The following is a 27,659-nucleotide window of genomic DNA, read 5'->3' on the forward strand; positions in this document are numbered from 1 at the left end:
CTCTGAAGACCTTCATAAATAAACCCAAATAAAGCAGCGGCACCCTGGTGCCCTTCCCCTGGCTCCTTCACACTCTCACAGACAATGACGCTGGCTGGTGTGCACGGCGACCCACGGGCGTGGAGGCCATTTGTAGTCACTCAGCAAAGCGCTAGCAGGCTTCAGTGTTTACGCAGGGTAGCTGAAGATAGAGCTACAGCACACTTTTAAAACCGCACACCACAACCCTCAACTGCCCAACAACTTCAATGAAGCATTACTTTTCTATTCTCTCTTTTTTCTTTTTTAGCAGCGCTCAAAGTTTTTTTCTTGTTGCTTTCAGTCACTGCCAATCCTGGATGTTTCGTCCAAGCAGCAAAACAGGGAAACTCCAGCCCAAATTTTGTCCGTACACAGACCCAAACTGCCATGCCCTGCCGCCACCCGAGCAGACCCTGACGCGTGCACACTGGCTGCCAGCCGCTTCGCTGGTTCATTCTACAGCACAGCCAAAACAAATTCTCATCAATTTTATTTTATTATTATTTTAAATATTTACGTCCTAATGGGGACGCGTGACACAGACACACACGCGAGCGGGCATGCACGCATTTTCACTTACTCTCCGCCTTCTCAGCGCATTCTCAAAGGAAGCAGGAAGCACTTCCTGTCCTGAAGCACTTCCTGTCCGAAAAGCACTTCCTGTCCTGAAGAACTTCCTGTCGAAAAGCACTTCCTGTCCTAAAGCACTTCCTGTCCTAATGCGCTTCCTGTCCTAGGGCTAGAAGCAATGCAGGAGGACTCTCCACCACAGAGACACACACCGCCAGAATGGGCACACACATTGAACAGCAGTGGCTGAAAATACGGTAACAGGGCCAAACGCTTTTGTACTTAAAAAAAAAAAAAAATTGCATTCCTCCGTCAACCACAGAAGCTGTTCCCCTCCCTCAGGGGGTGGGGAATCTCCCTGCCCGGACATTCCAGACGCCGCTTTTGACCCGGGACAGTTTCTACGCAAACCAAGAGAGAACACTCTCAAAGCCCATGTTATTCTACGTCTACGTTACTCATCGCACACGAAGACCGTGCAGCGGCCGCGCCGACAAGTGGAATCTCGAGTGCGTTCAGAAAGCGTCACTTCGGGCAGACGGGAAATCAAAAATGGACACGTACCGGCAGACCGGACCCTGGCTGACGCTGTATTGCACAAAGACACCGCCGTTTCCGCTAGACGAATCTAGATCCTTCCGGAACTGTCGCGCGAAAGACGGCGAGCTCTCCCGCGGGCTGCCGCCCCACTCGCGTTTCAGACCCCCGCCGCGCCGACGCCGCGCGTCTCTGACTCGCTTCCTGTTCCTGCGGCCTTCCGATGAGACGCCACCCCCCCCCCCCCCTCCCCCACCTCCGTGTGCCAGCAGGACAGGGCACGTGCAGGGACCGATGCCCACAGGCGCCAAACTCAGCGGGCTCATCTTCCAGTCCGAACCCAGGCTAGGAGCAACTCTCCTGGCGAAAACAACCCCCACCCAAATATAGCAAAGAAAAAAAACTGCAAACGTAGATACTCGGTCGGCTGCTTTCTCTTTGGAGAGACGTTTCTCTGGTTAGCATTTTAAAATCTAGTCTACGCAATTATTACATTTTCATGTATTTAATGTCTTTTTTTTAAACGTTTAAAGCAAGTGCACAAAAGTAAAGGAAAAAGATCAATCTCCTCCTGATCAATCTCAAAATGCAGGTCTTTTACACAAGGGGGCCGGGGGCCAGATCAGCACTAGATGCACCCTTAGGGTGATTCTCAAGCCTTGGTCACAAACTAGTCCCATCGCAGGAGTGTAATGATGGACCCCCCCCCCCCACCCTCCTAAGCCACCCTGACTCTTCCCGAACCAGATTTTAGATATTAACGGGGGGGGGTGGGGGGCGTTTGGGCAGAGGGAGGGTGTACTGAGCTCCCGCATTAGGGAGACGGTGGAGAGAAAACTCATTTAAACGTTCGTTCAGTCTGTCCTTTCTTCACTTTCACGACGGCAGCTGAAGGTAACAGCGCACTTCCAGGGAGACCCTCCAACCGAGCCTTGGAAATTGGGGAAGGGGGCGGGGCGGGGAAGGGAAAAGGGGGCGGGGCACAGGTGTGGCGGTTCATACGCTCGCTGCGTTTCGGTTACAAGAGACTCCGTTGGAAGGAGACCAAAACACACACACACGCACACACACACACACACACACACACACACACTTACTTTCATCCCTTAAAGAGCTAGTTGCAGAGCTCTCCGGTCAGGTCCGCCAAAGGCGGGAGAGTCCCTTCAGCCAAATGGGAGGGTGTGTGGGAAGGGGGCGGGGCAGGAGGGAAGGGGGCGGGGCAGGGGGAGGAGTCTCAGACCACCAGGATCTTGACCTCGTCGTGCTCGTCGGCCCGGTAGAAGAAGGGGATGCAGGGGTTCTCCCCCAGGAAGGGGGCGGGGCGGGCCTGAGGGTTCTGGATCTCCTGCAGCAGCTGCATGATCTGCTGGGCCGTCCCGTCCTCCACCGGGGGGCGCGGCGGCGCCCCCGCGCTCTCCGCCCCGACCTCGCCCGCCTCCTGCAGCAGGGGCTCCACGTCTGACCCCCCCAGCACCGACGGGCCCAGGGCCAGCTCTGAGCTCACCTCCATGGACTCTGCATTGGTGGGGGGGGGGGAGAGATGGAGGATGGGAGAGGGAGAGAGAGAGGGAGAGACAGGGGGAAGGGGGAGAGAGAGAGAGAGAGAGAGAGAGTGGGAGAGACGGGGGGACAGATGAACCACAGTTCCTGTTCATTCAGTAAGTGCATACCCTCACTGTTCAACCTGATCACTTTACTTGTATAATAAATTATCCATCCATAAAATCCACCTTTCAATCACTAATCCTTTCATTAACTGCTTTAAGTAAGAAGTAACAATGAAACCTGCCTATAAATCTTTATATAAATCAATATCCCCACCAAGCCACCAAACAACTAATCAATTTTCCGAAATGTATTGCGATGGGGGCTCCCTCTGACCCACATAATTCCAGATAGGGGGGGCGGTTCATACTGATTATCTCTCCAGGTCACAGATGTAGTTTCACACCGAGCACCGCTGCTGCAGCCGGTGGGATTGCCACGGCCGGGCGATGCGCCGCCTGATGACATCATCAGCGCGGGACGGGTGAGCGAGGGGAGGGGGGGCTCACCTGGGCCGTCGACGGCGTTGAGCTCCATGCGTCTCTGTGCGGGGGCGCAGGGCTCCGCGCCGGCGGGCAGCAGGTCCGGGTTGTTGACCGAATGCACGTACTTGCTGTACCACTCGTTCCGCTCGGCCACCAAGCGCATGACCAGGTCCTGCAGCTCCGCCAGTTTCACCTGCACGGGCACGGTCAGGGTACCGCACGCACAGGTTAGCTAATCGGCTAGGCTCTGCTAACTCGCGTACAAAGCAGCATGTTAGCAGTAGCTAATGCTAACTCAGGTAGAAAGCGGTGTGTTAGCAGAAGCTAATGCTAACTCAGGTAGAAAGCGGTGTGTTAGCAGTAGCTAATGCTAACTCAGGTAGAAAGCGGTGTGTTAGCAGTAGCTAATGCTAACTCAGGTAGAAAGCGGTGTGTTAGCAGAAGCTAATGCTAACTCTGGTAGAAAGCGGTGTGTTAGCAGTAGCTAATGCTAACTCCGGTAGAAAGCGGTGTGTTAGCAGAAGCTAATGCTAACTCTGGTAGAAAGCGGTGTGTTAGCAGTAGCTAATGCTAACTCAGGTAGAAAGCAGTATGTTAGCAGTAGCTAATGCTAACTCAGGTAGAAAGCAGTATGTTAGCAGTAGCTAATGCTAACTCAGGTAGAAAGCAGTATGTTAGCAGTAGCTAATGCTAACTCAGGTAGAAAGCGGTGTGTTAGCAGTAGCTAATGATAACTCAGGTAGAAAGTGGTGTGCTAGCAGTGGCTAATCACCTTCATCTCCTCCTTGTCTTTGGCCAGCATGCTGATGTACTGCTCCTTCTCCAAGTGTCTCTGCTTCATGATCGCTCTCTGGTTCTGGTACAGAGCGATGTACTCTCCTGCACACACACGTACGCACACACACACACACACGTGCACACGGACACACACACACAGTGATTAGTGCGGTGGTCTGCGTACTTCACAGAAACCCAACAGATTATAGCCAACCTGCTCGGTATCTCTGTGCTTCAGTCTGGTTGCCAGACAGGAAACTGAGGCTTTATGAACCACAAACCAATCAGTGCATTTCTCCCCATGGAGCACGGAAGTATGGGCTGGCCCCAGTTTGGGACAGGGGCGGGACTGCGTGATGTGGGGTTGGGCAGGGCGGGATGGGGTGAGGTGGGGTTCGGACAGGGGCAGGGCTGGATTGGGGCAGGGGCAGGGGCAGGGTTGGGATGGGCGGGACTGAATTAAGGCAGGGGTGGGTTGGGATGGGAGAGGGGGTGACAGGGTGTAACAGGTTGGGACGGGCAGGGCTGGATTGGGACAGGGGCGGGGTTGGATTGGGGCAGGGGCAGGGTTGGGGTTGGGCAGGGTGGGGCGGGGCTGGATTGGGGCAGGGTTGGGGTTGGGGTTGGGCGGGACTGGATCGGGGCTGGATGGGGGCAGGGGCAGGGTTGGGGTTGGGCAGGGCGGGACTGGATTGGGGCTGGATTTGGGCAGGGTTGGGGGCGGGGTCGGGCGGGGCGGGGCCTCACCGATGGTGTCGGTCTCTCCAGAGAGCTGAATGCAGCGGTGCTCCAGCTCCTCCACGCGCTCCCTCAGGTCCACCTTCTCCTGCATCAGCGCAGTGAAGCGCAGCTGCAGCTTCTCCATGGCAACGCGCAGGGCCTCGTGCACCTCCGCCGGCACGCTGTCCGAACCCAGGTCCGAGGCTGGGGGGGGACAGACACCACCGTAAGGGCACGCCCTCCCTCCTTCCCTCAGGCCTACGTCTGCTCCACTGAGCACAAAACTCTGCCACAACCCGCTTTGGGCGAACTTCGTTTTTACACGCAAATGTTATAATCTATTCTTTTTTTAATCTAAACTACAACTATCCAAACATTATTCCTTTGTGGACTCTTTCTCAGAGCAGTTTTCTCTAGGTCTCTGGTCCCACTCAAGCCAGAGCAGGTTCCCAGTCCGTGTGTGGGGGACTCCAAATCCCACAAGCCTTTGCGGTTCTCACCTACGTCTGTGCAGGTGCTGTGGTGATGGTGCTCCTGACTCATTTCCGCCACCTGCTGGAGGGAGGCCTGGTGCAGCCTTCTCTCCTCCTCCAGCTGCCAGGCCACCTCGTCCCTCTCCTTCTCCAGGTGGCTCAGGGCGGAATGCACAAACTCCTCCTGTGATTGGGCAGAGGGGGGGAGGGGGAGGAGCCGAGGTGCACATGCGACTTACAATGACCTTGCACCCACTGCCTTTGAAAGAGTGGTTTAACAGAGCATGCACAGTCAAACAGTACTGACGGGTCCAGTGAGATTGACCCATCTTGTGACTCATTGCTTGGAGTGTGTGGGGGTAAATTGTCCTCCTGTGAGGATCTCACCATCTGTTCCCTGCTGTCAAAGTCCTCTGGGATGGTGAGACTGTCAGATTTCTGGAAGCTCTCATACACAGTCTTGCTCTCCAGTCCATCACCTGAACAGAGAGCAAATCAGTAATGTTATTATGCAGTACAGGCAACACCCTTTGACCACTTCCCTACTGCCTTGGTAACACACTGTGATCACTCCCCTATTGCCTTGGTAACACAGTTTGACCACTCCCCTGGTCCCTGTGTGTACCCTGGTCCCCGGGTATACCCTGGTCTGTGTGTGTACCCTGGTCTCTGTGTGTACCCTGGTCTGTCTGTGTACCCTGGTTCCTGTGTGTACCCTGGTTCCTGTGTGGGCTCTGGTCCCTGTGTGTACCCTGGTCTGTGTGTACCCTGGTCTGTGTGTACCCTGGTTCCTGTGTGTACCCTGGTCCCTGGGTGTACCCTGGTCTGTGTGTGTACCCTGGTCCCTGGGTGTACTCTGGTCTGTGTGTACCCTGGTCTCAGTGCATACCCTGGACTCTGGATGGCGAGCCCAGCGCTGAGCTGTTCAGGAGCTCCTGCACCTCCGTCTTCAGGTCCTCGTTATCTTTGGCCAGCTGGTTCAGCTTCTCCTGCAGGGAGATCACAGTGTCTCATTCAGCAGGGTCTCCACCATTAAAACCACAGCACTGACTTGCAAAATGGCTCCCAGGAGCAAATGAAACCAGCACCTAAAACACAGAACCTTCACCAAGACATGCACTGCAAGGTGTGCCTGGGCGATAGATTCACATGTAACTGGTGAATGTGACACCAGGCAGACTCTGGAGCCCCTGGAGCTCTGTCTGCATTCTGCCTGATCTGCGCAGCCCTGCCTGCGTCTGCGCTCTGTCTGCGCAGCACTGCCTGCATCTACGCTCTGTCTGCATTCTGCCTGATCTGAGCACCCCTGCCTGCATCTGCACTCTGTCTGCGCAGCCCTGCCCGCGTCTGCGCTCTGTGTGCGCAGCTCTGCCCGCGTCTGCGCCCCGCCATGCACAGCTTCTGACCTGCGCCTGCTCCAGCTGCTGCTGGCTGAGCTCCAGCTGCACCTTGCCCTGGACCTCCTCGTGCTGCAGCCGGTCCATCAGCTGCGTCTGCTGCAGGAAGTGCCGGTGCAGCTCCTCCCGCTCGGAAACCAGCTGCTGGTACCCGCTGGTGTACTGCTGCAGGTGGGCCAGGTACTGGTCCCGCTGCTCCTGGGCCGCCCGGGCCTCCTCCACCTTCTGCTCCAGCTGCCGACGGGGGAGAGAGGGAGAAAGGGTCATTCAGAGGTCAACGCAGGCTGCGTTTAGGACACCAATCACAACGCCCCCCCCAATGGGACAGGGGGGTCAGTCAGACACGCAGACCTGTACACTAAGACACAGTCAGACTGTAAAATATTCAATAAAACAAATACAATTAATAACTGGACCAGGTATTGGGCTGGAACTAAACAGGTCCTCATATGAACTGATAACCTGAAAAAATAGTGTAAACTGGATGCTGGCTTATATCCAGGATAGTGACAAAACACGATAAACCGGAACATTCCGAGTCTGTCCTGTGTTAGCAGGGATATTGAGAGGATTAAACCTGCACAAACTAAATGGAGGATATTTTGGGATGAATCTGTGCGAGCAAGTGTACCTGACTCACCTGTCTGTATCTGACTAACCTGTCTGTATCGACTCACCAATCTGTACCAGACTCACCTGCTCTCTCACTCACCTGTCTGTACCCGACTCACCTGCTCTGAGTCACCTGTCTGTATCTGACTCACCTGCTCTCTCACTCACCTGTCTGTATCTGACTAACCTGCACTGACTCACTTGTATGTATCTGACTCACCTGTCTGTACCAGACTCACCTGCTCTGGCACACCTGTCTGTATCTGACTCACCTGCTCTTTGATGTGGTGCAGGTCCTCCTGCAGCTGGCCCATTTTTCTTGCCAGTTCCTTCTTCACGTGCTGCTCAGACTGCAACCCATTCATAAGCTCCATGTTCTCATTGGTCTGTCCGGGGAGAGGGGCGGAGTCAGTGTGATGGCAGGCATCCATGCTGGTGTGTGTATGGGAAGAGGGTGTGTGTTCTCTGTGTGAATGTGTGCGTGCATGCATAGTGTGTGTAGTGTGTATAGTGTATAGTGTGTATCATGTACAGTGTATAGTGTGTAGCATGTAGTGCGTAGTGTAGTGTATAGTGTAGTGTATAGTGTATAGTGTGTAGCATGTAGTGTGTTGTGTAGTGTATAGTGTACAGTGTGTAGCATGTAGAGTGTAGTGTAGTGTGTAGTGTAGTGAATAGTGTATAGTGTGAAGCATGTAGTGTGTTGTGTAGTGTATAGTGTACAGTGTGTAGCATGTAGTGTGTAGTGTAGTGTATAGTGTACAGTGTGTAGCATGTAGTGTGTAGTGCAGTGTATAGTGTACAGTGTGTAGCATGTAGTGTGTAGTGTAGTGTATAGTGTACAGTGTGTAGCATGTAGTGTGTTGTATAGTGTATAGTATGTAGTGTGTAGTGTATAGTGTGTAGCATGTAGTGTAGTGCATAGTGTACAGTGTGTAGCATGTAGTGTGTAGTGAATAGTGTATAGTGTATAGTGTGTAGCATGTAGTGTAGTGTATAGTGTACAGTGTGTAGCATGTAGTGTAGTGTATAGTGTGTAGCATGTAGTGTAGTGTATAGTATACAGTGTGTAGCATATAGTGTATAGTGTGTAGCGTGTAGTGTAGTGTATAGTGTACAGTGTGTAGAATGTAGTGTGTAGTGTAGTGTATAGTGTGTAGCATGTAGTGTAGTGTATAGTGTATAGTGTACAGTGTGTAGCATATAGTGTGTAGCGTGTAGTGTATAGTGTGTAGCATGTAGTGTAGTGTATAGTGTACAGTGTGTAGCATGTAGTGTAGAGTGTATAGTGTGTAGCATGTAGTGTAGTGTATAGTGTGTAGTGTGTAGTGTGCGCGCTCGCTCCTCACCAGCTTGACGAAGCCGTTCTGCAGCTCGGCCAGCTGCTCTTTGAGTTGGCGGTTCTGCGCCAGCGCGCGGCTGATGGTGGCCTTGTCGCTCTGCGCGTCCTCCAGGAGGCGATGGCGGTCCTGCGCCTCCTCCGCATCGCGCTGCGCCTCCCGCTCCAGCTCCAGCAGCCGCGCCTCCTGCTCCTGCACCAGCCGGCTCAGCTGCTCGTTGTCCCGGACCTGGGGGAGGGGGGGGGCCACAGAGTTACCCACCTCATTAAAATGGGCGGAGCTTTACCCAGCAACCCAACAGCTATTTAACACACAGGAAACCATGTCTAAATCACAATGATGTTACCTTACGGACTCATCAGAATGTAATCATTTACACTCATTTAGACCAGTATATACATTAAATAATTACAAAAACCAAAAAACCCATTTTATATGAAAGCACAAAGTATGTTATCTACGAAATCTGAAAGTATGAACTATTTGCGGAATGTAATTGGAAATTTTTTCCCATTTGCTGATGACCCAGTGGCCTCAGCCATAATACAGAGTGGGAGGGGCCTTGGTGGAGGGGGCGGAGTTACCCGAGTCTCGGTTACCTGGGCCTGGTATTGGGCGCTGAGCCCGTCCCTCTCCTGCTGCAGGCTGCTGAGGGCCTCCTGCAGGCTCAGCTCGGCCTCCGAGGGCCCCGCAGGCGGGGGCGGGGCCAAGGCCTCTGCTTCCTGGGACAACAGGGCTGAGGGGGAGGGGCCACAGAAGGAAGCAGAGGCGTTAGACCACTCCTGGAAGTTACTGGTCAAACATAAAACATTTCCCACAATCACGCCCTTAAAGAATCTCTTAGATACCCAATTCCTTTTCCTGCTTCAGTGTCTAATATACCCCGGGTTAGATACCCAATTCCTTTTCCTGCTTCAGTGTCTAATATACCCCGGGTTAGATACCCAATTCCTTTTCCTGCTTCAGTGTCTAATATACCCCGGGTTAGATACCCAATTCCTTTTCCTGCTTCAGTGTCTAATATACCCCGGGTTAGATACCCAATTCCTTTTCCTGCTTCAGTGTCTAATATACCCCGGGTTAGATACCCAATTCCTTTTCCTGCTTCAGTGTCTAATATACCCCGGGTTAGATACCCAATTCCTTTTCCTGCTTCAGTGTCTAATATACCCCGGGTTAGATACCCAATTCCTTTTCCTGCTTCAGTGTCTAATATACCCCGGGTTAGATACCCAATTCCTTTTCCTGCTTCAGTGTCTAATATACCCCGGGTTAGATACCCAATTCCTTTTCCTGCTTCAGTGTCTAATATACCCCGGGGCAGCGATGCTCAGATGTGGCCCCCAAGGCCAGTACTGCTGCTGGTTTTCATTTTCCCCTCCAATCAGGACCCATTTAAACCTGGGGCACCCGGTAAGTGAAGCCTCTGGCCAATCAGCAGCATTAATCAATCGATCAACTATCAGACAGGAAAGAAAAGCAGCAGTACTACTGGAGTATCCTAGCGTGAGCCGGCAACAGAGGGTAGAGTGAGGAAGAGGAGGGTTATGGTTAGGAACTGTGAGGATGAGTGAGGAAGAGGAGGGCTAGGGTTAGGAACTGTGAGGATGAGTGAGGAAGAGGAGGGTTATGGTTAGGAACTGTGAGGATGAGTGAGGAAGAGGAGGGTTATGGTTAGGAACTGTGAGGATGAGTGAGGAAGAGGAGGGCTAGGGTTAGGAACTGTGAGGATGAGTGAGGAAGAGGAGGGCTAGGGTTAGGAACTGTGAGGATGAGTGAGGAAGAGGAGGGCTAGGGCTAGGAACTGTGAGGATGAGTGAGGAAGAGGAGGGCTAGGGTTAGGAACTGTGAGGATGAGTGAGGAAGAGGAGGGCTAGGGCTAGGAACTGTGAGGATGAGTGAGGAAGAGGAGGGCTAGGGTTAGAAACTGTGTGGAAGAGGAGGGTTAGGGACAGGGTAAGGAACTGTGAGGATGAGTGAGGAAGAGGAGGGACGTGTCCAGCTCGTACCCGCAGCGCTCTTCAGCTCTGTGATTTGGGACTCCAGCTCCAGGATGCGAGCGGCGCAGCCGTCCCTCTCCTCCGATATGGACGTCACCTGCGGAGGGAAAAGAGGACAGCAGCTCTAGAACAGAACTGAACTGAGTCTGCAGTAGCGATGGGCGAAAATGAACAAAAATAATCTTTTTGAACGACTCTTTTTAGTGTCCGGTATGTACCGGGTCAGCCTGTTGAACGTCCGAGCGCTCATGAATCAAACTCTCCCTGCATTTTTCCACTCAAAACTGCTGCCTGCTGCGGTAGGTGCAGCGCTCAAAGCATAGCAAGCGGAACAACCAATGGACGAGCGAGATCGAATGAACCGTTCTCTAGAACTATAGGACGTCTGCTACTTGCCCCTGAACTTGCCTGAACTCACAGTTTCTGAGGCTCTTACACACATCGGCCTCCTTCTCTTTCTAAATTTCATGCAATTGTCCTCCGTCAAGTTTCTTCGGATCTCACGCAAGTCTTTGTCCATTTTTGCCCTCGCGCACTGCCTTTCCAGCCTATCGCTGAACGAGCTTTGGTCTGATCCCCCGGACGGCCGCCGGGCTCCCCTCTCCGGAGGACGCAGGAGCGCGGCGTCTCCGTGGAGACGGCGGTACCTGAGTCAGCAGCTGCTCCGTTTTCTCCTTCCACACGCGGCCCTCCTCCTGGATCTGCGCAGCGTACTGGTCTCTCTCCGTCTGCAGCTGCGCAACAGACTCCATCAGCTGCGCAGCACCGGGAGGGCAACGACAGGATGTTACACACAAACACGTACATACACACACACAAACACACATACGCACACACATACATACATACACACGCACGCACTCACACACCCACACGTACATAAACACACACACACACGTACATAAACACACACACACACATACATACACACGCACGCACTCACACACACAGACGCATGCACATATACACATACCCACACGCATGCACATATACACACACCCACACACACACACACCCACGCACATATACACACACCCACACACAAGTATCGCTATACTTGCTTACCATTGACTTACATTCATTCCGTAACCTCTAACTCTAACCCTAACCCCAACCACTACATGCCTAACCTTAACCTAATTGTAACCCTAAACCTAACCCTAAGTCCTAACCCTAAAACAGCCTCTTGAACTTGTGGGGACCAGCAAAAGGTCCCCACCTTGCGTAATCTTTCTAATCTTGTGGGGACATTTGGTTCTCACAAAGATAGTAATACATGCCCACACACAAACACACATACACACACATAAACACACCAACGCACCTGTGCTGTGTGCGCCTCCAACTGCAGTTTCTCCTCCAGGAGCAGCTGCGCTTGCTGGTTGCTGCTGGGAGGCCCTGATTGGCTGGAGAACTAAAAAGAAAAAAATGAAGAAGCACAGAAATAATCAATGCAAAGCTACTGCTCACTGGACCGGACCAGTCCAGTTATTCCCCATCTGTGGAGGACCCTCCCAGGTGGAGACCCCTCCCAGGTGGAGACCCCTCCCAGGTAGAGGACCCCCCTGGTGGAGGACCCCCAAGTGGAAGACCCCCAGGTGGAGGACCCCCAGGTGGAGGATCCCCCAGGTGGAGGACCCCCAGGTGGAGGACCCCCAGGTGGAGGATCCCCCAGGTGGAGAACCCTCAGGTGGAGGATCCCCCAGGTGGAGGACCCCCAGGTGGAGGATCCCCCAGGTGAGCTCTCCGTTTACCTGCTGGATCATCAGGTCGGCCATCTCCAGCCTCTTGCGCAGGTCGTCCAGCTCGTAGCGCATGGCGTCGTTCTCGCCCGCCCTCAGCTTCAGCTGCTCGGCCAGCTCGGAGCTCTGCTGCCTCGCCTCCTCGTTCCCTTTACTGGTGCACACACGGACAGACACACAGACAGGCCTCGGTCACTGAACAGCACAGAGGAGGCTCTTACTGCCACACACACGGACAGACATACGGACAGGCCTCGGTCACTGAACAGCACAGAGAAGGCTCTTACTGCCACACACACGGACAGACATACGGACAGACCTCTTCACTGAACAGAAGGCCCTTACAACCGCACACACGGACAGACACACGGACAGGCAGACAGTGAGAGAGAGAGAGCAAGAGAGACAGAGGGAGCGGAACAGAGAGAGAGGGAGGGAAAAAAAGACAGAGTGAGACAGAAGGAGAGGGAGGATGAGAGAGAGAGAGAGAGAGAGAGAGAGAGAGGGGGAGAGAGCAGGTGACAGAAACTTCGATCGCCATTTTTCACCAGCATCACGAGAACAGAAACAGCGAGGAGAAGAGAAAAGAAGTCGACTTTCTTGAGGGACTTACTTCAGTCTGTACACCTCCAGCTTTAGGCTGTCTCTCTCCTTCTCGAGCTCTTTATTATGCTAGAAGCAAAACAGAACAAAACAGCCGTGATGAAAGCATAAACACATTGAAGAGAAGAAGTGCATTGTGGTCCTGTTTGTCCAGTTTAGGTCAGGAATAATGGGGAGCGGCACAATGGCGTGCACCAGCACAGAGAGAATAATGGTGAGCGGCACGGTGACGTGCACCAGCACAGAGAGAATAGTGGTGAGCGGCACGGTGACGTGCACCAGCACAGAGAGAATAGTGGTGAGCGGCACAATGAAGTGCACCAGCACAGAGAGCGTGAATGACAGTAAAGGCGTGTGGGGGTCCTACCTTCTCAAACTGCTTCTGCTGGGTGGAGACGGAGGACAGGGTCCTCTCCAGCTCTGACACCCGCTGTTTGGAGGACTGCAGCCGGTTACTGAACTCCTCCGCTTCCCCTGGCAAACGCACACAGCGGTCAGCTCACACGCAGGACCGAGACGCCAACCGCTCAACACATTAACCAACCAATAAACTCAACCATTCAAACACATTAACCAACCAATAAACTCAACCATTCAAACATAAACCAACCAATAAACTCAACCATTCAAACACATAAACCAACCAATAAACTCAACCATTCAAACACATAAACCAACCAATAAACTCAACCATTCAAACACATAAACCAAGCGGCAAACTCAACCATACAACACAAACCAACTTATAAACCGATAAACTCAGCCGTTCAACACATAAACCAACTGATAAACTCAAGCGTTCAACACATAAACCAACTGATAAACCAATAAACTCAACCATTCAACACGCAAACTAACTGATAAAATCAACCATTCAAATGGTCAGCTCACACACAGGACCGAGACATGAACCATTCAACACATAAACCACCTGATAAACCAGTAAACTTGTCATTCAATTAACTCAATCAACCAACCAAAATTAACCACTTGTGCAGTCAGTTAATCAATCTAACAACCAACCAACTGATAAACCAACCAACAGATCACTCAATCAATCAATTACACACTCACTTTTGCAATCAAACAACGATGACATTTATTATCCTCGCATAACAATCGTGTAGCCATGCAATCCATAAACAAATCAGTTACCACCAATCGACCACCACACCAAACCGAACCGGGGCCAGACCGATCGAGTAACGGCACATGGAACTTACCGGTCTTCTGTCGAGCGGCCTGCTGCGTGTAGGACAAGGCCGTCTGCAGCTCCGATTTCTCCGACACCAGAATCCCAATGGTCTGGATGTGGACCTGTCACAGAGGAACAAATATTACCGTCAACATTTCATGGATCAATATTGTTTTTGTTACACTGCAATGATTTGATACTGTCTGTCATAGCATTTACTGTGTGTTGTGCTTGCTTTTATTGATCTGTCGAATGACTCCACGTGCCCTCTCAAACAGGCAGCAGTGGCTATGCCGTTTCTACTGATCAGCACCGCATGCGTTGGTCTAAGGCAGGGGTGTACAACTCCGGTCCTGGAGGGCTGGTCCACATGCTGGTTTTTATTCCAACCAGTCACCTCAGTTTTAGTTCTCTGACAACTCTATAAACTACATTGGTTCACTCCTGTACTTAAGCCCAGTAAAATCTTTAGGATAAACATGCAGTCTGTGGTTGTAGCTGGTGCTTGTACAAATTTCAGATCAAGATATGACTGGGCTAATTAAATAATTAAGAACTGAAGTTGGCACAAAATCCTGAAACGGACCGGCCCTTGTTGTGCACCCCCGGTCTAAGGTGTGACATTTGATTATTGTGCAGTCTCAGTGCTCACTGAGTAATAACCGTCCTTTGGTTCATTGACTATGTCTGCGCAACAACAATTTGTTTGAGGGACAGTAGGCCCCTCTTATTGAAGCATTAAAATTGTGGTTTAAAGATTGTTGATTGTTTGGTTAATATTACAATAATGGCCTCTGTGTCTTCTTGCTGATACAGCATTTTCGTATTGCCGGTGTGTCTGACCAGAAATGCTGATAGTCAGTCGTATAGTCAGGCCTTTCCTGCAGGGATACAGGCCCCTCGAGGGCTGATAGTCAGGCCTTTCCTGCAGGGATACAGGCCCCTCGAGGGCTGATAGTCAGTCGTATAGTCAGGCCTTTCCTGCAGGGATACAGGCCCCTCGAGGGCTGATAGTCAGTCGTATAGTCAGGCCTTTCCAGAAGGGATACAGGCCCCTTGGGGGTAAGATGCTCACTTGCAGCTGCTCCCGCATGGCTCCTTGCTCCTTCAGAAACTTCTGCTCAAACTCTTTGCGCTCCTGGACAGGGGACAAGCATGCAGCAGACATGTAAAACCCTTAGGCATGACCCATCACTGAAAAGCACTCACATTTCAGCAACAGCGTGACCTAGGCAGGTTTATAACACATTTCTGCCCACAACATTCAGGAAACAAAAAACGCTTTCATCTAGACTATTATAATCCCTGCGATCACAAGTCAATATTTGCATTCATAGATTTTTTCCTACCTTGTCATAAACAGGTCCCAGTCTAGCATGTTTTCCATATTCCCCTAAGCCAGTGCTGCCCAACCCTTTTCCTGGAGATCCTGCGGGCCATTTCGACACTAATTTGGCACACCCGATTATACTAATTGCAATGAGATCTCTAGGCCCACGTCTGAATCAGCTTACTTGCCTACTATTGAGTATACAAGTTGCATACATGCAACTTGTATACTCAATAGTATGCAAGCAAGCCGATTTTTTGAATGAAGAGTGCTTCATTAGGGTTGGAGTGAAAACCTACAGGTTGGAAAATCTCCAGGAACAGGGCTGGGCAGCCCTAAGCTCTTAAGCACCTGATTCAGCCGGGCCTGGTCTCCACCCAATCATGAGATTGCAGTTGCTTATGACAGCTGAAAACCCCAAAGCCGAGAAGCCCTGAATTTCAGCCTCTCCCTTCCTACACTCTGGAGATCACACTTTTTTGGTAACCCGCTACCCGTTCCCAGGGAAACATAACCCATACGCAGCAGAGCCTCCTTACCTTCTGTAGCTGCTCCGAGAGCTCCTGGGACTGATGTGTCTGCATTAACACAAGGACAGGGGGAGGAGTCTAATTAGTGACATCATCAAGGTCAGACCACAGTTATGGTGTCCAACAACCCTGACATCAGTCAATAGTCATGAGGCCGCATTCAACAGTCCAATGACCAGACATCATACCCAACAGCTAATAGTCCTGACATCACATCCAACAACCCATAGTCCTGATGTCACATTCAACTGTCCAATGTTCGGACATAACATCCAACAGCTAATAATCAGGACCCCACATTCAGCGGTCCAATGACCAGATGTCATGTACAACAGCATATGGTCCTTCGGTCAGGTTAACTCAACCCGAACCAGCCCTCAGACCCGCAAAATCTCTGCCCTCTCATTCTCTGCAATACCATCAGAGAAGCGAAACGAGGGCAGCCCCGTAGGCCAGCAGGAAGGTACGAGGGCAGCCCCGTAGGCCAGCAGGAAGGTACGAGGGCAGCCCCGTAGGCCAGCAGGAAGGTACGAGGGCAGCCCCGTAGGCCAGCAGGAAGGTACGAGGGCAGCCCCGTAGGCCAGCAGGAAGGTACGAGGGCAGCCCCGTAGGCCAGCAGCTTTTGGCTTCAGCATCTGATGCAGAGAACATTTCCAGCCCGTACGAGTAAATAATTAATCTAAACTAAATAAATACAGCGCAAGCAACAGGGACAAACCCACAATGAAAACAGCCCAGCCCATTTCATACAGGACAGCGTTTCAATGGCCCGTTTAGCTAATAACTTCATTAAGTCCCCCGCTAAGCTCTGCTCAGAAATCAGTGTTATGGTAATGCTGGTTAGTGGTTAGCACAGGTGAGATGTTCTGCTAATGCTGGTTAGTGGTTAGCACAGGTGAGATGTTCTGCTAATGCTGGTTAGCGGTTAGCACAGGTGAGATGTTCTGCTAATGCTGGTTAGTGGTTAGCACAGGTGAGATGTTCTGCTAATGCTGGTTAGTGGTTAGCACAGGTGAGATGTTCTGCTAATGCTGGTTAGTGGTTAGCACAGGTGAGATGTTCTGCTAATGCTGGTTAGTGGTTAGCACAGGTGAGATGTTCTGCTAATGCTGGTTAGTGGTTAGCACAGGTGAGATGTTCTGCTAATGCTGGTTAGTGGTTAGCACAGGTGAGATGTTCCGCTAATGCTGGTTAGTGGTTAGCACAGGTGAGATGTTCTGCTAATGCTGGTTAGTGGTTAGCACAGGTGAGATGTTCTGCTAATGCTGGTTAGTGGTTAGCACAGAACATCTCACGTTCTGTTAATGCTGGTTAGCGGTTAGCACAGGTGAGATGTTCAGCTAATGCTGGTTAGCAGTTAGCACAGGTGAGATGTTCTGCTTTTAATGGTTAGGTTGGCGCAGGTAACTAATGGTTACACAGGGACAGGTGATGTGGGTCTGTTAGTAATGGCTCTGGCACAGGAGAGGTGTGCTGCTTATGTTGTTTGGTTCTTAGCACAAGTGAGACTCCTGCTGCTGTTATTTAGTTGTTGGAAAGGAGAGACGTTCTGTTGCTGTTGCTTAGCTGTCAGCACAAGTGAGACTCCTGTTGCTGCTTATCTGTTACCAAGGTGAGATGGGCCTCTTAGTAACGGTTAGCCGTTTGCACACATACGGTAAGGTGTAATCAGAAGAAGCTTTTCCATCCCTAAAATCACAACCGGAAACCAGACATACAGTCAAACACAGAAACTACAAAATACCACATCTTGGCACACGATTCTGCAATATTTTAATGGCTACCAAAACTGGTAGTTTCAAACAAGATTGAGTTACCGGAATACAGTTGATGACACAGGCTCAATATTAGCACAAAAGCAAAGGGTGGGGAAAAAAACTACACATGCAGAAACGTTCAGCGTGTGTGGGTGAACAAGCCTGTCATGCATGCTCGGGTGTGTATCTTTAGCGCTCACACACGTTTGCGTGTGTGTGTGTGAACACGGGGGAATGTTATTAGTACAAGATATAAGCAGTGGGAAGCACTGAGGATAGTGGGATGGGGTTATCGACAAATCAGGGACTCGGTTCATCACAGCTGTCCCGCCTGCACCCCACACCCCATGCACATACACGTGCACATGCATGTGCACATGCACGCGCACATGTACACGCACACACAGACACATGCGCACGCACAGGCACACACACATGCACATGCACAGGCACGTGCACACACACACTCACTGCGTGCAGTCAGTCTCTCTTACCAGCTGGTCTAGCTTTGAGCTCAGCTGAGTGTTTGTGAGCTTGCTGGAGTCCAGGGCGGCTGCCAGCTCCTGGTTTCGGGTCTGGGGTGCGAGCATGCAGAGAAGGGGAGAGCGAAACAGTGGAAAAGATAAACAAACAGAACTGGAGGGACGGAGAAGGAGGGGGTCAATCCGTCTGTCGCCAATCACAGACTCGTCCAAACTCTGGTGATCTCGTCCATGCGGACCATCAAGCTCGCGGGCAGCACGAAAGCCCCCCCACAGTTCCACAGGATGGAACACTGGGGCACCAGAGAGATGCGGGTTCAAATCCTGGCAGAGGCACAGCTTTTGAATGGCAGAACAAGGCCTGGAACCGGAGCTGCGCTTGACCCAACAGACCGCTGCAAGTGAGCAGCCCGGGGGACTGGCTGCCTTCCGAAGAGTCACAGACGGCGGGGCGGGACCGGAGGGAACGGACCAATCACGGGCAGACGGCCTTTTAAACGCCTGCCACTGCTCCAGAAGAGTAATGCCTATGCATGCACACAGACCTATTATTCCACTAATGTAATAAGTATGCTTGTGGCTTGGTATTCATCAGGTAAGTGATAACAGTCTAACAAACTCTTGTGTGTCTACTTAATTGTAATCTATTAGTATAATAATAATAATAATTCCAACACAATATTTTCTCCCCACGTCAGAGAAAATTAGTAGGGTTAACTATTTAAATCTTTAAAGTCAACACCAGAAATGGCTCTGCTGACCAGAACCAAGACATTAAAATAGCATGATTTGTCATTTTTCATACGCAAATAATCTTTTCCAAAAACAGGCTGTCAGAACCTATCCATTGAACTGGGCAGCTCAGGAGAGATAAACAGGAAAAAGGAAACAAAAAGAGAGAGAGAGAAATAGAGAGAGTGGGAGAGCGAGAGAGAGCGAGAGACAGAGAGTGAAAGACAGAGAGCGAGGGAGCAAGAGTGAGAGAGAGCGAGAGAGAGAGTGAAAGCAAGAGCGATAGAGAGAGAGAGAGAGAGAGAGAGAGAGAGAGAGAGAGAGAGAGGGGGAGAGAGAGAATGAGAGAGAGAGAGAGAGAGAGAGAGAGAGAGAGAGAGAGAGAGAGAGAGAGAGAGAGAGAGGGGGAGAGAGAGAGAGAGAGAGAGAGAGAGGGGGAGAGAGAGAATGAGAGAGAGAGAGAGAGAGAGAGAGAGAGAGAGAGAGAGAGAGAGAGAGAGAGAGAGAGAGAGAGAGAGAGAGAGGGGGAGAGAGAGAGAGAGAGAGAGAGAGAGAGAGAGAGAGAGAGAGAGAGAGAGAGAGAGAGAGAGAGAGAGAGAGAGAGAGAGAGAGAGAGAGAGAGAGGGGGAGAGAGAGAGAGAGAGAGAGAGAGAGATGTGCTCTGGCAGAGGAGTAATTGAAGTCATGCTCCTTGCAGGACAGAAACCGGAGCTGTGCTACAGGCCGGAACACCCATACGATCATGTGAGACCGGCCGCCACCGCATTCCAGCACGGCCTGGTGTGACGGAATGTTCCGGGCCTGGGGGAGGGGCCAGACTCCCGGCAAGCGCCACGCCTCCGAGCTCAGTCAACTACTCACACCTACCCATAACCCCCCCCCCCCTTCGAACCGAGGCAGACAAACACAAAAAACAACACGACGCGTTAAAAAAAAGCGTCCTCTGAAGAACCGAAGGCTCAGAAAGACGCGGACGCGTGACGCAGTCGTCTGAACGCGCGGTAGAGAGAAAGGCTCGGGAGGACGGGGGCCCGAGGGAAAAAACGGAGACACTCTCCCTACCTCCAGCTCCTTCTCATTGGCCGGCGACACCGCACTGTCCCCGTTCACGTAGGACGATGGAGACTGCCCGGGCGTCAACAGAAACAAAGAAAAATAATGAAGTCAGCTGGGACCTGCGTTAAATTGAAATTGCATTGATATCTGTCCTGTTCCGTTGCTAACACAATACAGAGTAAATATCGCACAGATAAACACTTTGCTTATTGTGTTAGTGCTGCATGGTAAGCGCTACACTGAATGTTGGGTGGGTTAGCGGTAAAGAGCGTTCACACTCCCTTGTTTTCAAATTCTCTGGGATTTCCCGAATCTTCTCAAGACAACCTTCAGTCAATCCCACACAAACCCGCTAATACTTCAACTCCGGGGCAGTCGGCCTTGGTCTCTGGAGGGTCTCGTACAGAATTTAGCTCCCATTTATTAAATGAACTTTCACCAAGAAAAGAATCTCGACAAACGGTGCAGTGCATTGTGGGAAATGTGTAAGGTAGACTGAAATCTGCGTGATCCTGCAGCTCGCAGGACAAGGGTGGAAGAAACCCTATGGGGCACAGGGACCTCAATCAGCGAGTCTGGACGTCCTGCCCCAGTGTACCCCTGGCCCTTAACCAGCTCGCAAGGGTTGAGGGGGGGGCCAGGCGAAAAGGGGGGGGGGAGGGCGGGGCTCTACCTCAGATAGCAGGCCGTTGAGTTGCTGGGACAGCTGGCGCAAGCTTTCCGTGGAGGACAGCGGTCTGCAAACACACACACACACACACACACACACACACACGTACACACACACACACACACACAAACACACAAACACACACACCAGTTATATAAGCAGGAGATACTACATAGCATTAACTGACTTATCTGGCTCCCGTCCAATTCTAGCTAACTGCCAAAAACATTCATTAGCAGCTGGCCTGCCTCAGTCGAAGTCCCAGCACTCCTGGGAGACTGGGCTGAGGACAGGGGGGGGGGGGGGGCAGAGGGGTGTGGCTGCGTAGAAAGTGATTGGTGGAGGACAGGTTTTTGGGGAGGGGCAGGGCACGTTTAAAATGACCAGCGGACGGACTCCGCTCATTCCCAGGCACCCCAGCGCTCACCTGTTCTCTTCCAGGGAATTTTCATTGCAGTTCGCGTCAGGGCTCGAGCTCTGCCGTCGGAGAAAAAAAGGAATAAAGTTTTACTGAACACAATCCGAGGACCGACTCTTAAGGTCAAAAACCGTTTTAGGCGGACAGCAGGCAAGCCGACACACAGGAACATCTCCCCCGATGCACTCTGTTGTGAAATCTTTTAACATCCTTTCCAACAATAGACACGGAAGTGAACAGGCAGTAATACTCGCTCTAAGACAACAAAGCTTTAGTGTGTTGTTATCAAACAGAGAAAACGTGCGTGGGCAGGGTGAAGACAGACAGACAGAGAGAGACAGGCAGAGAGAAGGGCAGAGAGACAGACAGACAGAGAGAGAGAGAGACAGACACACAGGCAGAGAGACAGGCAGACAGAGAGAAGGGCAGAGATACAAACAGACAGAGATAGACAGACAGAGAGAGACAGGCAGAGAGAAGGGCAGAGAGACAGACAGACAGACACACAGACAGACAGACAGACAAACAGAGAGAGAGACAGACACACAGACAGAGAGAGACAGGCAGAGAGAGAGACAGGCAGACAGAGAGAGAGAGACAGACACACAGGCAGAGAGAAGGGCAGAGAGACAAACAGACAGAGAGACAGACAGAGAGAGACAGGCAGAGATACAAACAGACAGAGATAGACAGACAGAGAGAGACAGGCAGAGAGAAGGGCAGAAAGACAGACAGACAGACACACAGACAGACAGACAGAGAGAGAGACAGACACACAGACAGAGAGAGACAGGCAGAGAGAGAGACAGGCAGACAGAGAGAGAGAGACAGACACAGGCAGAGAGAAGGGCAGAGAGACAAGCAGACAGAGAGACAGACAGAGAGAGACAGGCAGAGAGACAAACAGACAGAGAGACAGACAGAGACAGACAGAGAGAGACAGGCAGAGAGAAGGGCAGAGAGACAAACAGACAGAGAGACAGACAGAGACAGAAAGAGAGAGACAGGCAGACAGACAAACAGGCAGAGAGACAGACAGAGAGATAGACAGACAGAGAGAGACAGGCAGAGAGAGACAGGCAGAGAGAAGGGCAGAGAGACAGACAGACAGACAGACAGACAAACCTGCGCGGCAGGGCTCTGGCTGCGAGGCTCGGGGTTAATAGCGCTAGCGTTAGCGTTAGGCACCGGCGAGCGGCGGTCGGGCTCTCTGTGCTGCTCATCTTCCAGCTGCGCGCTCGGAGACGCCCTGGCCTCACCGTCAATGAGAGCCTGAGACACACACACACACAGCGTGAGACACACGCACACTGTGAGACACACACACACACACACACACTGTGAGACACACACACACACTGTGAGACACACACACACACAGACAAGACACTGACACACAGCGTGAAACACACACACAAACACACCGTGAGACACAAACAAACACAGCGTGAGACACTGACACACAGCGTGAGACACTGACACACACCGTGAGACACTGACACACAGCGTGAGACACTGACACACAAACACAGCGTGAGACACTGACACACCGTGAATCAGAGCGACACATTTGCATGTGGACAAGCATACTCACACGCAAAGATACTCACATCATAAACACTCATGCTCAAACACAAACACATGCATGCACACAAGTACACACAAAAAACCCCCACACATTCATGCATACACGTGCACACAATAACACACACACACACACACAGTCGCAGGCATGTGCACACATCACAAAATGACTCATTTTCACATTTAAAGCTTTCCCAAGCTTGTGCGGTCATGCCAGGGTAACATTTCATGAAAAATAAAGCCTGCTCACACGCTGACACACTCGCTCACACACTCAACAATCAAACAACCAAAAAACAATAAAAACAATCAAACGAAACATGCCTGGGGGACAAGCTGCAACGGCCACGGTACCGGCAGCCCCACAACTCAAACAGAGAGCAAGTACAAAGCAGCAGCGGTAAAAATGTACAACGACGGAGCCGCTCCCAAGATCCCGGTGTCGAAACAGCCGGTGGCCGCCAGAGAGGAGAGCATGCTCAGAACGAGGGAGAGAGAGAGACGGAGCGGGACAGGGACGGAGGGAGAGAAACGAAGGGGGGGGGGAAGCAAGCGACAGAGAAGGCAGCTCACCTGGCTGTTAATAAACGGAGGGAGAGCGACCCCATTGGTCACGCTAAGATCAGACACCAGAACTTTCAGTATGCTCTGAATCTACAGGAGAGGGGCCAGAGAGAGCGAGTGAGAGACAGAGAGAGGAGAGAGAGAGCGAGTGAGGGTGTGAGAGAGAGGAGAGACAGAGAGAGTGAGGGTGTGAGAGGAGAGAGAGCGAGTGTGAGAGAGGAGAGAGAGAGAGCGAGTGAGAGAGAGGAGAAAGAGAGCGAGTGACGGTGTGAGAGGAGAGAGAGTGAGAGAAAGAGAGAGCGAGTGAAGGTGTGAGAGGAAGAGACAGAGAGCGAGTGAGGGTGTGAGAGAAGAGAAGAGAGGAGAGAGAGCAGGCATTTACACAGGGCAAAAGAGAGAGATGGGATAAAAGGAAAAAGATAGCAGCTACAGCGTCTGCCATTAGCGTATGGTATTTGGTATTTGGTATTTATCCAGTGAAGAGCGGGCTAATTTGGCTAAGGAGGAAATGATGATGCTCATAGCCACTGACATCATCAGAGCAGATCCACTTCCTCTCTGTGCTGCCGCTGCTCTCCCCGCACACTCAGCTAAGGGGTGACCAAAGGCCTCCGTCACCCACGCTGCAGACGCAGGCAGCGATACGAAGAAGACAAACCCAACCGGTCACGGTCGGTTCTGGGCTTCCTCACGGCACAGAGATCACCACCTCCCTGGCAGGTCACTTAATCACATTAATCAGGCCCAATGAGACAGCCACAATGCACCCTTTAGTGAGGAGTTGGAGACCCGTTAGTGAGGAGTTGGAGTTGGTGACCCGTTAGTGAGGAGTTGGAGTTGGTGAACCGTTAGTGAGGAGTTGGAGTTGGTGACCTGTTAGTGAGGAGTTGGAGACCCGTTAGTGAGGAGTTGGAGTTGGTGACCTGTTAGTGAGGAGTTGGAGACCCATTAGTGAGGAGTTGGAGTTGGTGACCCGTTAGTGAGGAGTTGGAGTTGGTAACCTGTTAGTGAGGAGTTGGAGAGCCGTTAGTGAGGAGTTGGTGTTGGTGACCCGTTAGTGAGGAGTTGGTGTTGGTGACCCGTTAGTGAGGAGTTGGTGTTGGTGACCCGTTAGTGAGGAGTTGGAGTTGGAGAGCCGTTAGTGAGGAGTTGGTGTTGGTGACCCGTTAGTGAGGAGTTGGAGAGCCGTTAGTGAGGAGTTGGTGAGATTGGTGGTAGCCAGTTCGGAGGTGGAGGGGTAGGGACTCACATTATCTGGGGAGTGTCTGTCTCCCTGGGGGGGGTCCAGCTGACCCGCTTCCTTTGTCTTCCTCTTCTTCTTGATGCTTGACCCCCCGGAAGGCGGGGCACTCTTCTGCTGAAACTCCTTCAGCTGGGGGGGGGGGGGGTAAAGAGAGGGAGGAGAAGAATGAGTAATAGCGAGTCAGAGACGCAACATCACGGATACAGGACCACAGAGACGGAAGCTCATGGAGAGCAAACAAAGGCAGCCGTTCAAACAAAGGGGGCACTAAGAGATCAAACAAACAAAAGCCTGCAGGGAAACAGGCTTGCGACAATGCACAAAAACATCCCCACAAGTGCCCGCGCACTACTGACTGTCCCACAGACACTACTGACCTTCCCCACAGACACTACTAACTGCCACACAGGCACTACTAACTGCCCCACAGACACTACTGACCTTCCCCACAGACACTACTGACTGTCCCACAGACACTACTGACCTTCCCCACAGACATTACTAACTGCCCCACAGGCACTAGTGACTGCCCCACAGACACTACTGACCTTCCCCACAGACACTACTGACTGTCCTACAGACACTACTGACCTTCCCCACAGGCACTACTGACTGTCCCACAGACACTACTGACTGCTCCAGATATTACTGACCTTCCCCACAGACACTACTGACTGTCCCACAGACACTACTGACCTTCTCCACAGACACTACTGACTATCCCACAGACACTACTGACTGCCCCACAGACACTACTGACCTGCCCTACACATCACTGACCTGTCCCACAAACACCGGTGACCCTAACGCACACAGACACAACTGACCTGCTCCACAGACACCACTGACCCTAACTCCCAGACACCACTGACCCTAACCCCGACAGACACGCCATTATCTCGCCACAACAACCGACAGAGACATTAACAGGCCTTAGATCACATTACTCTGCTTTCAAGTGACCTTCTTCAAACATTTTGGCAAAGCATTTATATCACTTGGTTACATTCCAGAAAACCCAACTGTACTCAATAATGCAATAATCACATAATCTGTGCGTGTGATAGAAGAATTGGTACAAGCAGGGCTCCGCTGTATCCTTGGGAAGGCAGGAGGATATCATTTTAAAAAATCACTGAGCACATTCCAACCTGGATTCCATCTCTTACATAACTGAAATCACTGCTGAAAGATTAACCTTGGATTATGGACCCTGCCAATGAGATTAAAGTGTCATTTTGGCCCTAAATCCCAAATAAAAATACTTAACTACAAAATAGCAGTTTAAACAGTTAAGACAAAACAAAAAACACTGATTCCTATCACGCCACCAAAAATGTGCTGGAGTCATAGTTTTTTCCCCCACATATCAGTTAACTTATCTACAGGCGTCCGGGTATGCATCCATTGCCGGGATGTGTGCTCCTTTCCAAAGCATGCATGAAAAACGTCTATGCAAAGTGTGGATTGCAGGCTAAACTTCTGACAGTGTCCAACGTCAACTTCTCTCTGGCCAGGAATTGCCACACAACACAAATACCTGATAGGTCTGGTGTAAATTTTTATCTCTACAAACTATGGACAGAGCGTTCCTAATCTACGACACCCTTGAACGGTAATCCCACGCGAAAGGTGCCGTTTCTAGCACTATAGCGTCCAGGAAACCTAAATTAATAGTTAGCAAACAAGTGGCTTCTTCTCTAGATATGTCGTAGCTAGCTATTCGACAGCTCTGCCTGAACCGCATTTGTTTTGCTCGCCCCAGTTTCATTCTTTGAATTGCTGTGGCAATTTAGATACCGAAATCTGATCCCACAGACAAGGGTTCAATTTGGGAACTATTCCAACTGCACTGTTTACACGAGCCAGGGACACAAAAGCGGAAGTGCATGACAGCTGTCAAGGAATGGAGGGGGCTCGCCATAAAATACCATAACTCAAATTCCAGTTGAATTCCACAAAGGCAACCATAAGAAACACAAAAGCACAATAATAAGTTTTAGCGAAAGACGGCGAGCTAACAGGCTCACAAGCAAGTGCGTCCACAGCCGCATCATGTGAGCGAACGCAAAACTATCAGGTATCAGTTCATCTAGCTTGTTAGCTGGCTATCCTCTTCTGATTCAGCTAATTAATGTAGGTCCAGCTTTACCTGGCTAACTGGCTAGCTAAGCAACGTCACCAGGACGCCAATTTCGACTTGAGCCCCATACTGACCTATCGATTATTTTACACGTTCGCTAGCTAACAGTTAGCAAGATAGCTAACGTACGCTTTCCACCTTAGCCAGCTATCTAACGTTAGCTAACCCGCTCGCGTTAACGTCAAATGTTATTTCAGACCTGTTCGGACACCTTGCTCGCCAGCTAACGCCGTTAGCTACAACGCTACCATCCTCAAATAGCAACCTAGACTAGCTGGCTAATGGCAACAAGGAAATAAAACAGTCCGGTTCCATTAGCTAGTTTCATTAGCAAGCTAGATGGTGCTGTGAAACCATTATTCACCGAGGACATTGATCGCTAGCTGGTTACATCGTAAAAATGAGCTTGCTAAACTACCAAGAAAGCGAAAGAACGCCGATGATAGCTGCTGTCCCATCAGTGTTGGCAGACTCAAGCATCACGGGCTACACGCTGACCTAAATTAATTAGCAAGCTAGCTATCTAACTTAGTTAACTAGCAACACTGAATAGCTATTCTGGCTAGAAGTGCGGCAAACAGTGACATAATGACGAAGGAAAAAACGTCTCAGTTGCTTAACGTCCATCCTATCCACATTATCTTGTCACAGACAGCCCAACTATGGTAGGCCAAACTGCATCCCCGATATTTCCATCACACGGTCACCCATCAACAAGCCCAAATGGACGAATGAGGGAGCCGTGAGAAACCGGTAGACGTGGAACTAAACCACCGTCAGCACCCATCACACCCCGACAAACAGTGACATCTTTAATGCCAGGCATAAAGATAATCCGCTAACCCATCTATCTGTTGTTAATATTTTAAAACAAAGTTTTATACCTTTTTTTTGGCCGCGGCGAGTTTGATCTGCCTGCTCTGGTCTGCCATTCTGTCTCGTCCGGTAGGTGAACGGCACCACCACGTCATCAATTTGGGCACTGTGCTACAACGCAGAGCACGTTTGCATCCTGACGCTAGGAGCAGCAGCGGACGCCTTGAATGCTAAAGCTATATTCTCAGGAAGCCAAATGCTAAATTTTCTCACAAAATACAGTATATCTCATGCTTGTTTATTGCTCTCGCCTTATG

At 51.1% G+C, this 27,659-nt stretch overlaps 1 protein-coding gene across 9 annotated transcripts; it reads right to left on the minus strand.

Moving 5' to 3' along the window:
- Positions 1-503: 503 nt before the first annotated feature.
- Positions 504-27,523, minus strand: golga2 (golgin A2). 9 transcript variants are annotated; one of them, XM_035392240.1, is made up of 28 exons: positions 27,411-27,523; positions 24,390-24,512; positions 23,150-23,230; positions 22,118-22,264; positions 21,002-21,051; positions 20,578-20,641; positions 19,911-19,973; positions 18,129-18,209; positions 15,887-15,925; positions 15,093-15,155; positions 14,046-14,139; positions 13,190-13,296; positions 12,833-12,891; positions 12,232-12,373; positions 11,802-11,891; positions 11,125-11,232; positions 10,487-10,574; positions 9,077-9,213; positions 8,487-8,705; positions 7,410-7,523; positions 6,535-6,759; positions 6,018-6,117; positions 5,516-5,607; positions 5,156-5,312; positions 4,683-4,859; positions 3,931-4,037; positions 3,183-3,351; positions 504-2,643 (listed from the first exon to the last, which is right to left on the minus strand). In XM_035392240.1, the coding sequence occupies exons 1-28, from the start codon at positions 27,495-27,497 to the stop codon at positions 2,363-2,365; spliced, it is 3,264 nt and encodes a 1,087-aa protein (XP_035248131.1). In that variant the 5' UTR covers positions 27,498-27,523; the 3' UTR covers positions 504-2,362. The 9 variants fall into 9 exon arrangements, with proteins under 9 accessions (XP_035248131.1, XP_035248130.1, XP_035248132.1 ...); XM_035392239.1 differs by having other exon boundaries at positions 19,911-19,985; XM_035392241.1 differs by lacking the exon at positions 23,150-23,230 and having other exon boundaries at positions 19,911-19,985.
- Between the last annotated feature and the right edge of the window lie 136 nt (positions 27,524-27,659).

The sequence above is a fragment of the Anguilla anguilla genome, chromosome 14 (genome assembly GCF_013347855.1).
Source record: "Anguilla anguilla isolate fAngAng1 chromosome 14, fAngAng1.pri, whole genome shotgun sequence".
Taxonomy (NCBI): domain Eukaryota; kingdom Metazoa; phylum Chordata; class Actinopteri; order Anguilliformes; family Anguillidae; genus Anguilla; species Anguilla anguilla.

Bases quoted from the DNA above. Each gene is read 5' to 3' on its own strand.
- golga2 (XM_035392239.1), bottom strand. From the start codon at position 27,497: ATGACGTGGTGGTGCCGTTCACCTACCGGACGAGACAGAATGGCAGAC. The intron at 12,374-12,832 runs GTAAGTCCCTCA...TGTGTGCACCAG, and splicing joins CTGGAGGTGTACAGACTGAA to TAAAGGGAACGAGGAGGCGA. The intron at 9,214-10,486 runs GTACGAGCTGGA...CCTCCCCCTCAG, and splicing joins AGAGCTGAAGAGCGCTGCGG to CCCTGTTGTCCCAGGAAGCA.